General features: G+C 36.0%; 1 protein-coding gene across 1 annotated transcript in view; it reads right to left on the reverse strand.

Moving 5' to 3' along the window:
* LOC114699788 (solute carrier organic anion transporter family member 6A1-like) overlaps positions 1-16119 on the reverse strand; it is an 83859-nt gene that overhangs the window by 13749 nt on the left and 53991 nt on the right. Inside the window, exons 10-13 of the mRNA XM_037210154.1 lie at positions 13241-13428; positions 8743-8807; positions 7502-7639; positions 1882-2035 (exon numbers count right to left, since the gene is read on the reverse strand). Of these exons, the coding sequence (XP_037066049.1) occupies positions 1893-2035; positions 7502-7639; positions 8743-8807; positions 13241-13428 (534 nt within the window). The 3' untranslated portion in view covers positions 1882-1892. The remainder of the gene's footprint in view (positions 1-1881; positions 2036-7501; positions 7640-8742; positions 8808-13240; positions 13429-16119) is intronic.

Here is a 16119-nt window from a genome sequence, read left to right on the forward strand (position 1 = left end):
AGGTAATCCAAATGAGGTCCCCTAATAATGGGGGAGACGGAGTAGAAAAGAACATCTCGTCTCAAATAAGGCTTCCAGTAGCAGGACTGTGCTGCATCTGATTGAGTTGTGGGCTGAAGAAGGCTAATGGAAATCTCCAAACAACCCAGGCTTCTGCTAAGACAATGGGTCTCTCTTAACAAACTGACAGCAGGGCTCCATTGCTGACGACGACACCCACATCACTCACTGAACATGGAGAAGTCCAGCAGGTGCCTACATGTAGCACCTACATCCTACTCTCTTGGGTGTGGGAAAGTACTCTGCATGCTACCAAAAAAAAGAGATTTAAACACCAACCAAGCCACCAAACCTTTGACTCACAATGTGTCCAAAATGCAAGATATGCTAGGGAACCGATGGTACAGAACTCATGGGAGTAGCCAACAAATGTGTGATTTGACTTAAGGCCCACTCCATAAGCCAGGACTCATACCCAACACTGCTTAGATAACCAAGAACCAGACACTAGATAGATCAGAGACCTAGGATAAAACCAAACACTACTGCTCTAAAAAGAATTCAGTAAAATGACCCCTTATAATATTCTGCTATACTCAAAGACCAGTGCCTTACGCAGCCATCATCAGAGAAGCTCCCTCACGCAGAGGACAGGAACAGATGCTCAGACCCACAGCCAGACATTATGCAGAGAAAGAGTTCTTGGGACATACAGCTTTAAATGTGATGTTTCCATCACATCCCTCTCCTCAGGAAAACTGACAGAAGAGGAGGAGGAGGAAAGAATGTAAGATCCAGAGGGAATGGAAGACACTAGGAGAACAAGACTCTCTGAAACAACTGGCAAGGCTAATTAATATGACCTCCCAGCGACTGAAGCAGCAAGCACAGGGCCTACATGGATCTGCACCAGGTCCTCTGCTTATGCATTATAACTTTCAGCTTATTGTTTTTATGGGACTCCTGAGTATTTGAAGGAACAGGTCTCTGATTCTTGTGCCTGCTCTGGGTCTCTTTTCCTTCTGTTGGGCTGCCTTGTCCAACTCGAAGTGGTCTTTGTTTTATCTTTTTATATTTTGTTTTGTCATGTTCAGTTGTAACCGGCTAGAAGCCTATTCTTTTCTAATGACAGATGGAAAAAGAGTGCAACTGGTCTGGAAGGGAGGTGGGGAGGATCTGGAAGAAGTAGCTGGAGGAGAAACTGTAATCACAATATATTGTATAAGAAAAGAATCTGTTTTAAATAAACAGAAAAAAAAGACCTACAATATTTTTAAGATTTATTTATTTTACGTGTATGACTGCTCTATCTGCTTGTACTCCTACATGACAGAAGAGGGCATCAGATCCCATTATAGATGGTTGTAAGATGTGGCTGCTGAGAGTTGAACTCAGGACCTCTGGAAGAGCAGCCAGTGCTTTTAAATGTCACCTCCCCCCCCTTTTTTTGCTATAAATTTTTAGATACTTTACATAATTCAAATCATACAATGGGATTCTCTCTGTGTGTATACTTTGAGTCAGCATACTTTGTTTTTTGTTTTTTCTGCTTTTTGGAAACAGTTTCTTTGTGCAGCTCTGGCTGTCCTGGAACTTACTTTGTAGACCAGGCTGGCCTGGAACTCAGAGATTTGCCTGCTTCTGCCACCCTGTGCTGGGATTAAAGGCATGTACCCGGGATTTTTTATGAGTAAAAAAATGTATTAAGTACATGTTTCAAATACCTTCGGCAATCTTAAAACAGACTATATTTTTATGCTCATAATAAAACTTGTAGGAATCATATAAAGCATATATTAAAATGTAAGTATATCACTATTATTGTTTTAAAAGTTATCAACATGATATTCCATTGACAAATGGAAAATATAAAATTCTTACCAATGAAGAAATCAGAAATAATTTTTTCTTTTCTTAGTTCCTTTTCTTTTATTTTCAGGCAGGTCCATATCTTCAGCATTTTCAGCTACTATGACATCATATTTAAGAAGTGCAGAAAGAACAAGGAAGGTTGTCGCCAATTTGCAAGCAGTACCTGAATTTAAAAAAATTAGTACTTATAATGTAACTGTATTTTTAACAAAAGTTTTTAAAAGAATGCCATTTACCTGAAGAAAAGATGTACTTTATTGCTGAAAGTATTAGTTAATTCCCAATTATAAAATAAAATTAATATTAGAAAGTTATGTTAAATTAAATATTTTATTATTCTTACAAAATTTCTCATATTCCTCAGATAACCTTTAAGAGATAATGTTTTATCAATTTATGAACTATATTGATTTGAAAACACATCAGTGAATTATATTTTCAAATTTATTTGTCAATAAAAGCTGAAGCTTGCTTAAAGCTTTAAGCAGCTTTAGTGTTTGAAATATTGATCACTTTCCACACATAAACATTAATTTACAGAAAATGCAATTGTTTTTATAGTTTCAAATTTCTAAAAATTACAAGTGTTACATAAAAATAATCAAAATTCACAAACAAAAAGCCCCTCTAAATTAGAGTGAAAATGTTGTAGCAAAACAATACCAGTCATCTATCACAGCTATATCACAAGACAAGAAACATGAATGAGTGTTTTCCACTTATCAAATATTTCATATATTTTAAGGGATATTACCTCAAAGGTATAGTTACCTGTGATACAGTTGTAATTGTACAATGAAAATTATAAGCAATGAATGTCTGTAATGTTCTTTTGAAAGCACAGTTTGAGAGAAGAATGAGAAATTATGAAAAATGCATTTAGTTGTGCTTCTTTGAAGAGTGTAGTGTTAGTAAGGAACTCATCTGACATCAATAGAAAAAGTTCAGACAATACACTAAAAATTTCTATGTTTAAAGAAATAAAAATTAACATCCAAAGTGGGGGAAAACATCACGACAGTGGCATGGAGTCTGCTTTGAGTACATTTTCCATAGCAGATGTTATCAAGAGGTGCAAAACCACACTTTTATCCCAGAGGAACCTGTGACTGGAGCATTCTGTTGTAGTCTTACAAACACTGAAATGGAATGATTGTGTAGAACAAAAGAGTGCAGAGAAATATCAAGACACGCACTTAATTCTGAGAGGGCAGAAATTGAAACAACCAAACTGTAGGACTAAACACTGGCTGTTTTTATTCAGAATCACAGTTGAACAAAAGGAAACACAATGGAAAGATCTGGTGAGTTCATAGCCTGGTCAGGAAAGAGCAAGACCAAATGTTTGGAAGGAGAAACTGTAAGTGTGGCCCAGTACGCACTTGCTAATGAGATTAGTGTGACGAAACAGGAGTGGATCCTTGTGCATCCGAACAATGAAAACAGACCTTCAGAACATTTCAGAACCCTTTGAAAATGCCCTTGGCACCAGAAGTCTGCCCCTTCGATTCTTCAATGGCTGTGCTTTGTCACTCGGAACAGGCTTGCTGCTTAGCGAAACTTTCCTTCCTTGCTTCCAAGCAAGCACCACTAAGTAGCCTTGGCTCAAACTTAAGTACCAATGCTCATGTTGGAAGCACATCTTACAAAGTGGAACTAGTTGTCCAGAGGAGCAAAATGCCAAGTGTTTTGGGATCCTGACAGCTTCAACAAGATTCTCGAAAGGAAGCCAGGGAGACCAGCACGAAATCTGGGCAAGGTTGGAGCCCACATAAACAGGCCTAATAGGGCAAGTCCAAGTTTAGCTTTGGAGGTGGACCTCTGGAGTAGACAATAGACAGCCAGGACACTTAGCAATACTAAGCAGCATCAGAGAAAGTTGTAAGCAGAATGCGAAGGCAGATCAAAAGAGAAACTGTGGGTTCTGCAGGATCTTCAAAATCACAGGCAAAGGCTGCCTGAGGGGACCACTCTTCGCCACAGTGTTCATGGAGATCAGGTTTGGAGTTTTAAGATTCAGTATCTGCTGTGACAGATTTCACTCTTCATTCTGGTCTCAGTACTCTTCTCCACCTCCTGCCATCTCCCTTTGGACTAAATATGCCTACCCTGTGCTTGTCACACTTCTACTTTGTAGACATTATTTAAAAAAAAAAAAAAAAAACAGCTCATATCTGAAAGTGCTTTCCACGGTTCTCAGATGAACCTGTGATTTTGAACTTTGCAGGGATGCTAAAGAGGCCTTGTCACTATGAGGATAGAATTACTATATTTTACATTAGGAGGTCATGGGTCTCAGAGGCCAGGGATGGATTGCTGCAGATTAGATGTTCATGCATTGGAAGCTTGACCGTGTCATACTAAAATCGTGGTGATGACTCTTGTAAGAAGTAGGGCACAGTGGGAGACTCATAGAGAACACTAGTAATATGAATATTCTAAGTAATTGACCTTGATTACTTCCCATGGTAGCATTGAGCCTAAGCTCTGGATTTTCTAGCTTCCTGTCTCTTAATGTGATAGCTCTCTAACACACAGGTTCCAGACATTAGGTCAAGTACCATGATCTGATGCAGCCAAAAGGCCCTTACAAGTGGTAATCCTATTTGTAATTTGAAGCTCCCAAACTGTGGACTAAATAAATTCTTTTCATTATGAAACACCAAGTTTCAACTGTTTTTTTTTTTTTTAAATAGCAATCAAAATGGAATAATAATATACATGATATCTATCTGGTTTATCCATATTGTCAAAGAGATGAGTTTTTCTTCTTTTTTAGGGCAGAATATTATCTTTGGTATGTAATGACCAATTGTTGTTATCCATTCATCAACTGCTGCATATTGATAAACTGACTAAATGGTGTTACCTTTGTTAACTTTGAGTTTTTAATTAGTTCCGATGATTTTTATTTCTTCTGAGGTTGTCTTTTGTTCATATCCTGTTTCCTGACTGTCTTCTGTTGTCTGTCTCTACAGTAATCTTTTATCCCTTCCTCATGTGGGAATATATTCCAAGGTTCTCCAGTGGGTAAATGAAACTACATAGCACCAATTGCACAGACTCACACAACCAACACACAGACAACATTATTTTGGTTCAATATGCTACTAATTAAATTAAAACACCCTTTGTATCCATGTCTTTTACCCACAAATACTTTTTCAAATTTAAGCATTCATCTTGTGCTGGGTCCATCATTTTTGAACTTTTAGGTAAAATATCTACGTTGGCATGGCTTTCTTTTTCCTTCTTTTACTGTTTCATGGGTAAAGAAGTTCTAGGAGTTGAGCTTAGAAATTTGATCTGATAAGTTTTCCAGTGAAGTACGGGAGCTTATTCTCCTTTCATTGAACAGAAGCACTCAGTGATTCTTCTCCACCATATCCAGGCATCACTTCTCTCATGCTTTGGGGGCAGTTACTATGTATATAAAGGCCACCTGCACACAAGTCCTGGAGTACCACAGCTGTGGACGTTAAGGCCAAGATGGCTGCTGACAGGCTGGCAGTTACATAAGGTACTTGGATGATGTGATGATTTTACATTCTGGAAGGAACAAAAGAGAGTTGCATATTCCCTCATGCCATTCAAAAATGCCCTGTGATTTAACATTTATGAATTAGGCTTTTCCTATCATCCCCCTTTAGTATTTTCAGGCCATAGTTGGTAGATGTGGCATTAGAGCCATGGTTGAGGCCCCACTGCTCCACTCTGACAGTTTCCTCAGCTTCATTAAAAGGATGGATTTTGTAGATGTAACCAACCATCTTATTAAATAAGAAACACGGAACCAATGCAAAAAAGAAAGCCAAGAGGTCAGAGCTAAGAGCTAAAACCTTACCCTTCCTCCTGCAGTGGTCTTACCTCTCTGGACCAGAGCTACTTCCTGTGTGTCTGTCTTTTTATAGTGTTTTGTTCTGCCTTCTCATCGGTTGTAAACCCAACCACATGACTGCCTCGTCACGGCCTGTCTGTACAGACCTCCAGGTTTTCTATGATTGGTATTGAGATTAAAGGCATGTGTATCCAATACTGGCTGTATTCCTGAACACACAGAGACTTACCTAGCTCTGCCTACCAAGTGCTGGGATTACAAGCGTATGCCACCACTGCCCTGCTTTCCTATGGCTTGCTAATAGCTCTGACCCCTGGGCAACTTTATTTATTTGTTTATTTATTAACATACAAATAACATTTTAATACAAATAAAGTATCATCATAGTATTTCTGTTGTGTCATGCAGTCTTTGGATTTAGCCGCAAGTGCTCTACTTTCCTAGCACACATTATCCCTATGTGAAACGTATATACATTTTTAAAAGTGGGCCATTAAGGTCCTTTTAAGTGTAATTTTTAAAATTAATTCTTTCAGATTTTCACACATTACATTTGACATATTCATCCCCCACCCATCTTCCTAACTCTTGCCAAACCCACTCCACCTTACCTGGCCCTTCTACTTTTGTTCCCCTACCCCTGCTTTTAAAAGTAATCTATTATGGTGGTTTGAATGAGAATTTCTCCCATAGGCTCAGGTATTTGAACACTGGTCCCCAGCAGATGGCTCTGTTAAAGGAGGTGGCTTTGCTAGAGGAAATATTTTATTGGGGGTAGGCTTTGGGAATTCACAGCCTTACCCCAACTTTAGTTTACTCTTGCTGCTTCATATTTACAGTTGAAGATTCGATCTCTTAGCTTCCTGCTCCTGCTATCATATCTGCCATGTGCTCCCATGCCATCCCACTATGATTCACTCATCACTCTGGAACCATACATCAAACAAACTCTTCCATAAGTCACTTTTAGTCACTGTATCTTATCACAGCAATAGAAAAGTAACTGATTTGGTACCAGAGAGTGGGCTATTGCTATGAAGATCTTGACTGTGTTGGTTTTTGAAAAAAAATGTGAAAACTTTAGAATTGGGAAATAGAAAAGCAATTGAATTCTGTAAGCAGAACCCAATGAGTTGTTCAAGTAGGATCCTGGAAAACAATACTGCTGAGAGAAATGTGGACTGTGGAAGCACAGTTCATGAATATTCAGAGGGAAGTAAAGACAACTGGTCTAGCAGCCATTCTTGTGATGTTTTGATAAAGAATTTGTCTACCTTCTGCCTATGTCCCAAGATCTTGACTGGAGCCAAATTAAAAGTTGTGGACTAATTTTATTGGCAGAAAAAAATTTCAAGACAGTAGATCATTGAACCCATGGCTTGATTTTAATGACATCTCTTATGTAGGTTTTCAACAAATAAGAAGTGAGGGAGATAAAATAAAAACGTACCATTTGGAGAGAAAAGGAGTACTAGGAAGTTTAGTGTTGCAGTCAAGGTAAGTGCTAGAAGGGAGACTGTAATTGTCAACAAGATCAGCACTAGTAAGAAGAGACCTCTGCACTGGAATCATACTAAATATCATTCCTTCTTAAAGAATAATGCAGAACTGTAGCCCACTTAACAAAACAAGTATTTACATAAATTCTGTAGTGTAGGTTTATAAAATATTTCCTACACAATTTAATTATGAAAGTATTTACTCATGATTAATTACTTCCTTGTTCTAAACAATTGCAAATTCTAAAAATCAATTTTATTTATTTAAATTTATATGATTCCCATCACTTACATAATCCCAACAGTATGTAGGCCATTTTTGACTTATTATAGATCCAACAACGTCCTCTAACTCCACATTTATTAATGTCCCAGTAAATACAAGAATTACTTGCTGATAATCGAAAAATTAGTGGTCCAGGGATGGATCCTATAAAATAGTCAATGATTATAAGTTCTTCATAAAAACATTATTGACTAGGATTAGAATAATTTCTTCTTACAACACACACACACACACACACACACACACACACACACACACACACGATCCTCTAAACACATTATTTAAAATTCTGTAATACTCTTTATTGATTGGTTCATTAACCTTGCCAATAAATATCCTGATCCCTGCATGCATACAAATGTTGTATGACCTAGAAAAGAAAATATTGATGTTGTGTTTCTAAATGATCATGTTGGAAAATTGCACTCTAAATACTATTTATGTCCATAGATTTGTGTGGCTTCTGATCTGCATCAGAGAAGCTTCCTATTGCAGCAGGTGTTAACACAGACCTGTTACTATTCAAAGTGCTAAAAATATTTGACTGTCTGTGCTCAGCCATATATGTGACATCTCTATGACCCTCCTCTTTTCAAAGACTCACGGGACATCATAGAAGAGGGGACTGAAGGAATGTACAAGCCAGAGAATGGAAAGGAGAGTGGTAAAATACTGTCTTCCACACATAACATAGTCGTTGTAAACATGAACTCATAAGAGCTGTTACTACTTTCACAGGCCTGTAAAAGATCAAGCAAATTAATGAATGCCATCATGGATTTGAAATGGCATTGGAAGCCCCAGAAAATGCAATTTGTTCTTGTAGTAATTAAATCCATAGAAACATCACATTAAGAATCATTGGTGATGAAAACATTTTTAAAAAACTTATTCCATTTAGGGACTTCACAAGCATACAAGAAACAGGAAATTACTGTGAGTATGTGGATGTTTTGTATGATCTCTCAGAGTCACTTGTATGAGATGATGAAGATACTTCCATTCCAAGTGCATGGCTCCAGATGATACAATGTAATTAATGTATATTTTGTTTAACAGGGTGCCTTTTATTTCACATATTTTTTCTCTGTACTTAATTGGCTCCTAAAGTTTTCAAAGCAATCTCCTATTCATTTCTTTTGTGTTATTTTACATTATTATTTACTTGTAATTTTAAATATACATAATCAAGTTTTATATATAAATATGAACAATTAGATACACCAAACATATCTGATAATACATACCAAATAATCTCAAAGTTGTATAAGTCACACCCATGCTTAGTGACTTTAAATTGGGAGGTACAGTTCTGAAAGAAAATAATGATATTACTTATGAATGACATGTGCTAGGTTTATTTTTATATCTAAATATATAAAAATTATATAATAAACATATATTTATAAATTACATATATTATAAATTATACTATAAATATATATTACATAATTTATGCCACAAATCTTTAGCTAGTTGACAAAAGCTCAATTTGATCTATAGATATAGTGCAAATTATTTCACTTCTCCATTTTTAAACCTGCTGCCTACAAAGGTCTCTATTCTTCCCAAGAGAAAAAACTTTATGGATCAGATCTGCTGGGGCCTCCTTTTCCTGAAATGACTTAGCTCTTTGCCTCTCAATTTTTCTTTCCTCACAATGTCAGGGACAGTATTGTTTAGAATCTCTTTCACCTTTGTGACGCCCACTCCACATTTTTTCTAGTTTGCTGATTGTTATGGATTCTGCCCTCCATAAATTATATTGAGAAGGCAACATTTAACTTCCAGGTTATTGACTGGGTTCTACCTAACTGGTACTTTAGATGAAGGAGAACGGTGAAGTCTAATTTGTGTCTTCAGGCTTCTCTCTCACAGTTACAGGGGTGACTGAGTGCCACAGAAAGGTGGCTTCCTCACAAGGGCTTCTTTCTCAGTCCCTTGAGTGTGAGGTGGCTGCATGCCAAAATGTGCAATGATTTTTCTTTCGTGTTTTATTTTGTTTTCATTTGCTTTAAGCCAAGGTCTTACTATGTAGCCCTGACTGGCCTGAAATTTACCATATAGATCAGGTTGGCTTTGAATTCAGAAATATTCACCTATCTCTGCCTCTTAAGTGCCAGATTCATAGAAACCACCATGCTTATAAATAAAATGCCTATAAATAAGATAAATAAGTATATTATATACATCAATGTACAAAATAATGGCTTCTAAGCATACAGTGTGCTCATTTTCTGTTCCCCCGTCTTATCTCTACCCCAATATCCTCTCTCTGGTTCCCTTGATGTCCCCTAAGAGTTCTCTTCTACGTTCATATGTAGCATGAATTGTTAGAAGGTCTTAATAAAAACAAACCTGAAGGCAGGTATTGGGGTGAACACTGAAAGATCAGAGAAACAGACCAAGCCACATCTAACTTCACCTTGACAATTCTTCAGCTGATCTTGTTTCCTCACACTGAAAGACTCTGAATGCTCATCAGAATGGATCTCATCTGAACTCTGCTAAAAGCTAAAAGCTTCAAAAGGCTCTAGTTCCTGGTCCTCAGGCCTTATATACCTTTCTGCTTCCTGCCATCATTTCCTGGGATTAAATGTGTGTGTCACCATGCCTGGCTGTTTCCAGTGTGGCTTTGAACTCACAGAGATCCAAATGGATCTCTGCCTCCTGAATGCTAGGATTAAAGACCTGTGAGACCACTGCCCCTAAACCTATGTTTAATATAGTGGCTGTCCTCTTCTCTGACCCCCAGATAAGTTTATTGGGGTACACAATATACCAACCACATTCATGATTTATAAAAATAGATTCCACACACGAGATAATTTATACAGTGGTTGCCATTCCAAGTCTAGCATATTCATTTAATCTGTTGATCTGTAGTTCTATTAACTTTCCAACAAATGACGTAATTTAATTCTTGTTACAATAAAAACATTCACTACTGTGTCTATCATATCTTTGCTATCCTTTTTTGGTTGTTGTAAGCATTGCTTTAGTGAATTTGATATTTTTCATATATGTACCCTGCATTGTTATAAATGAGTCTTTTTTTTTTTTTTTCCGAGACAGGGTTTCTCTGTGTAGCTTTGCGCCTTTCCTGGGACTCACTTGGTAGCCCAGGCTGGCCTCGAACTCATAGAGATCCGCCTGCCTCTGCCTCCCGAGTGCTGGGGTTAAAGGCATGCGCCACCACCGCCCAGCTTATAAATGAGTCTTATAGTAATACTATTTTTATTTTCTTGAGGAACTTCCACATTGATTTCCATGGTGCATATACAAAACTATTTCCATCAACTCGGGAGAATGTCATTCCCTCATCTTCACAAGACTTTGTTTTTGTTTTGCTTATATAGTCATTCTACTGGAGTAACACAGATTCTGAGTATGATTCTGATTTTCATTCACCTTATGATTAAAGATGCTTGACATTTTGTGTTTTCATTGGATATCTCTACTTTGTAGTTATTAGATATTTATACCCCATTTGTCAACTAAATTACTTGTGCTTCATTTTTCCTAGTTCTTCATTATTCTGAGTATCAATGTACTGCCAGATGTGTAACAGGAAGTAATTTTCTCCCATTCTGTTGACTGCCTCTTCCTTCTCTTAATCATTTTCTTTACTGCACAGATGTGTGTGTGTATGTGTGTGTGTATGTGTGTGTGTGTGTGTGTGTGTGTGTGTGTGTGTGTGTTTAATATGATGAAATCCCACTTGCCAATTATTCCTTCTGTTTCCTGAACTGTTGTTGGAGCCCTTTTCAGAAAGACATTATTTTTATATGTTTATATCTTGGGGTGCCTTCAGAAAATATTTCAGTTATTTTGTACCTTATAATGTCATTATTAGCTTGCCACCTCATATAAAGATCTTTGATTCATTTCACATTTATTTTTGTTTTTTGAACCAGTTTCATTCTTCTGCATGTGGACTTCCAGTTTTCCCAGCACCATTTGTTGAAGAGGCTGTATTCAACAGAAACATCGGTTTCTGCAACATAAACTTGGCATGCCTTTGTTGAAACCAGAGGGCTGTTGCTGTGTGGGTTTATTTCTGGGTCTTGTATTCTCTTCCATTACTATACATAATTGGCCTTTATGCTAGTATCATGGTGTTTTTGTGCCTATGGCTTGGCTGTATAATTTGAAGGTGTATAAAGTTCTAGCACTTGCTTTTGTGTTCATCATTGTTTTGGGTATTAATACAGAATCTTTTATATTTACATGTGAATTTTAGAATTTTTCCCTTGTCTTATGAAAAATAACAATACATTGATGTAGACTATATGAATTTTTACATGGTATTTGGTAGGATGGTTATGTCCCCAACATCAATTCTACTGATCTGTAAACATGAAATATCTTCTAATGGGAGGAAGAGGCACTGTAGAGGTCAAAGGAAAACTTTCAGGAGGTGTTTTTAACTTCCACCATGTGAGTCCAGAGGATTGAACTCAGGTCTTCAGACATGGTAGAAAGTGTCTCTACTCACTGAGTCATTTCACCAACTCAAGTATGGGTTCCTTTGAATTTTCTCTTCCTTGAATTTTATATATTAGTTAATAGAATTATCATTCTTTTAGTTGCCCAAATGGAAAGTCTGAATATGATCCTAGAGTTCTGTATACTCTATCAAAGTTATAACTTTCATCCTTTTAAGAAATAAATATGCTCTATCATATTATTTCTAAATATCACTATTACACATTTACTTTCTTTTTTTTTCCAGTTTCCCCCTTTAACTCCATTTGCCTTTATATCTTCAAACTACCCTATCAAGATGCCCATTTGATTGTAATCCCAGCAAGAATGGCAGAGGCAGAAGGATAGCATTGAGGCAAACTGCTTATACAAGAAGACCCTATTCACAAAACACTTGAACTACAACAACATAAAACAAAAACAAAAATAGGTATCTCATCAATACTGCTTGTCTATTATAGAGAATTTCATTATGCATATGATATGTCTTGACCAAGCCCAGCCTCTTTTCTCTCCCCTGCAGTTCCTTCTAATTCTCCATTCTGCTTTTTTCCATCAGAACCATATATTTGGTAGGATATTGCACATATTTCTGTCCCTACTTTCACTCCATAGCTAACCGAGATAATGCCAGAAATTAGCTATTGTTTTCCTTTATTGTTGGTCAACTCTCACAGGATATTTAGGACACAAATATACTTGTTAACTTAAAAAATTAAGTTTAGCGTAGTGTCCTTTTATTCTGCCCCTAGAATAAAAATAAATGTTAGGTGAGCTTTACATATTCTGGAAGAACACATAAATGACAAATGTAAAACTAGAGAAAAATACCCATACCAATGAATCAACTTTATACTCACATCTATGCTACAATTAAAAAGTTTCCCATTTATGGATTCTTTGTGTGTGATATACAAAGTGAATGTAATCTATGGTTTGTATTAAATTTATTTTGTTACTGATGCATAGATACCTACATTTTCTAAATAATATTAGAAAGTAATATGTACAATTCCAAAAATATGTATAGTTTCAAAATAAATTGAAACTAAATATAACATCTACACAAGTTATGTAAATAAACAAGTACAAGGAAAAAATTATACTTATACACAAATTTTAACAACATAAATATTTTCCTTCTTTATTTACTACTTTAAAACATAGAAACTTTTTTGCTGAAGTAACATGAACTATTTCTAAATGTATAATTCTTATGTGCCAAATTTATAATAATTATGACTATTAAATACTTACTGAAGGATAACCAAGGTGATTGGTATAGCAGCCGAAGTAGAAAAAACAATTGAAGAAAAGAAAAAAGCAAAAAACAAAGGTAATTTAAAACACCTGGTGTTGCATTTTCCAGGAACAGCATCAACAAAATCACCTTCGGTGTCTGCAGTTGTCAATCCTTCTTTGATGCAAGAACAATTATAGTATGTCTATGAATATTGAACAAAAAAAACACAGTATTTCAGAAACAGCAAAAGAATATTAGCTTTATTATTATTAAAATAAAAATTAAATCAACATCCAAAGGGAAACTACCCAGTGTTTTCTTTGTTTTTTGTTTTAATATTTTTGTTTTTTAAGATTAAAATATAATCATATTATTTTCTTCTTCTTTTGTCTTCTTTAAATCCTTCCCTGTATCTTCCTTTTAAATCCATAGTTTTTTCTTTAATTGTTGTTATATATATATTACATATACACACATATATATGCTTACATTTATGTATACACATAAATGTAACTTGCTCAGTCTGTATAATGTTACTGTATAATGTTTTCAGGGCTGACCATTAATAACCAGTTGGTTTGCTCTTTCATGGAGAAGACTATTTCTCTTGCTCTCAGCATTCTTTAGACAGAGTCTCACTCTGTAACCCTGGCTGGCCTTGAACTTACAGAGATCTGGCTGCCTCTGTTTCCAGAGTAAAGGAATTAAAGGCATGTGCCACCACATCCAGCTACAAATGCCAAATTTAATGAATAGCCTCATGCTAAACCTGCCATACATTATTTAGAAATGTAATATTAATTGTAAAATCAGAAATATATTACCTGTCAGTGAATTGCTTTTTGTGTAGGTTTTTGTGGGTATAGAATTGTTGTAAAAAAGGAAGAGTTCTATAAATTTAAGAAATAGTAGTCAATTTACTTTATCATTGGACAGAAATATAAGTTATGGGCAATTAAAAATAATGTAGTGAGTAGAATTAAATTTTAGCTGAGATTTGAAGTATGGACAAGTACCCAACTATAAAAGATTGTATAAGCTTGTTAATACTTTGTTTTGTATACAACTATAATGGATTTGAGTTTTATTAAGCACAGTAGACACATAGCATCACAGACCAAATATTTTTAAGAGCACACAGAACAGCAAAATAACCCCAGAACTGGGGAGGCAGAAATACACACACACACTCACACACACACACACACACACACACACACACACACACTCACACACACACACACACACACACATGCACGCACGCACGCACACGCGCGCACACACAAACACACTAAAAAGGCTTACACAGTGTTTGGAAATAAAGAGATCATATAGGAATTTATTAGGCTACTTATAATGTCCTGAGCTACAAAACAATAGTTATAACAGAGAAACAAAAACAAAGTAAAAATACTGCCAATAAGAGATTTAAAGATGGCCTGAGTGGTTAAGAAAATTAGAGTGGCTGGGCAGTGGTGGCTGCACGCCTTTAATCCTAGCACTCCAGAGGCAGAGCCAGGCAGATCTCTGTGAGTTCAAGGCCAGCCTGGTCTACAGAGTGCGATCCAGGATAGACACCAAAGCTACATGGAGAAACCCTGTCTCAAAAAAAACCAAAAACAAAACAAAAACAGAAAAAACAAAATAAGAGTGTAAAATTATATCATCCTAGCTGATGAATTAGTAGACACATTAAATAACATAAATATACAAATACCCAAGCCTAAATTATCATTCCACCAAGTTTCTAAATGTCTGTGTTCCAAACAACAGTTTAACTTGAGGGAACATATTGTGAACAATACAAAAGAAATCTGTTTGCCATTTAGAGAATTTTCTACTTTGGAAGGCAACTAGAGAACACAAAATAAAGTTTTCTATGATGCATATGTGGTTATTATCAAGAAAAAAAAGGGCAAAGAAAAATTGCAAGCAGTATTAGGAAAAATACTTTTGTACTTAGCAGGATCAGAGAATGCATAAATGATAGACTGCTATTTGAGAAGACATTTAAAGGACATATGGAAGAAAGTTACATAGTAATCTAGAAGAAGCATGTTCCAGATAAGAGAAGAAAAGCAGTCAGTCATAAATCACTGGGCCAGAACATACTTAACAAGTTCAGTGACCAAGCACAGTGAGGGCTAGAGCAGAAAGGATGTGAAAGAATCAGAAAACAAAAAACTGGGATGGGATGAGAAGTGTAAATTGGACAGAAATTGGTACCTGCAAAAACTGGTTAAGGAACTTTTGTCTTGACTCTTAGAAGCCTCTCTAGTTGCTGAGATGACTGAACTACCAAGGCAAGGATAAAAGTTGACACATAGTATAAAGGCTAATGAAGTTAAGTACAACAAAATGCAATGCTGAAGGAATGTTAGAAAAGAGAAAATAATGAAAATAATTCTACATGCTATTAAGTAGGAAGTAGATGTGAAAGAGTTTTCTGGAATCTCTACATAATTAATTGGAACCAAAACAAGAAAGTCACACAGAGAAAGTTTTACTAAGAGAAATTAAGATCTTCAACCCAGAGAGGCAGCAGAAGAAAACAAGGAAATAGCATATTGATTTTGCTTTTCTTTTTCTACCTTCCTAAGATGCTCCAAGGATTTTTTTTAAATATTTTAATCTGCTCAAATTCCAGATGAGAAAGATCCTTAGGGTTATGATTGAGTCCAGCAACAGAGAGCATGTGATTAAGTGTGAATGCAGATCTGAAGGATGAAGACAGTGCAGTAAATGTCTGCAAAGCACAGAAAACAGGTAACTAGGAGCAAGATTGAAAACAAAGTTTAGTGGTCAGTTGGTGATATTTCAGGATATTGGGTTCTACATGGATTAAAGAATTTGACAAGTCCATACATTATCATGAGCTGAAATTACAAGATAA

Source organism: Peromyscus leucopus, chromosome 13, assembly GCF_004664715.2.
Source record: "Peromyscus leucopus breed LL Stock chromosome 13, UCI_PerLeu_2.1, whole genome shotgun sequence".
Classification (NCBI taxonomy): Eukaryota; Metazoa; Chordata; class Mammalia; order Rodentia; family Cricetidae; genus Peromyscus; species Peromyscus leucopus.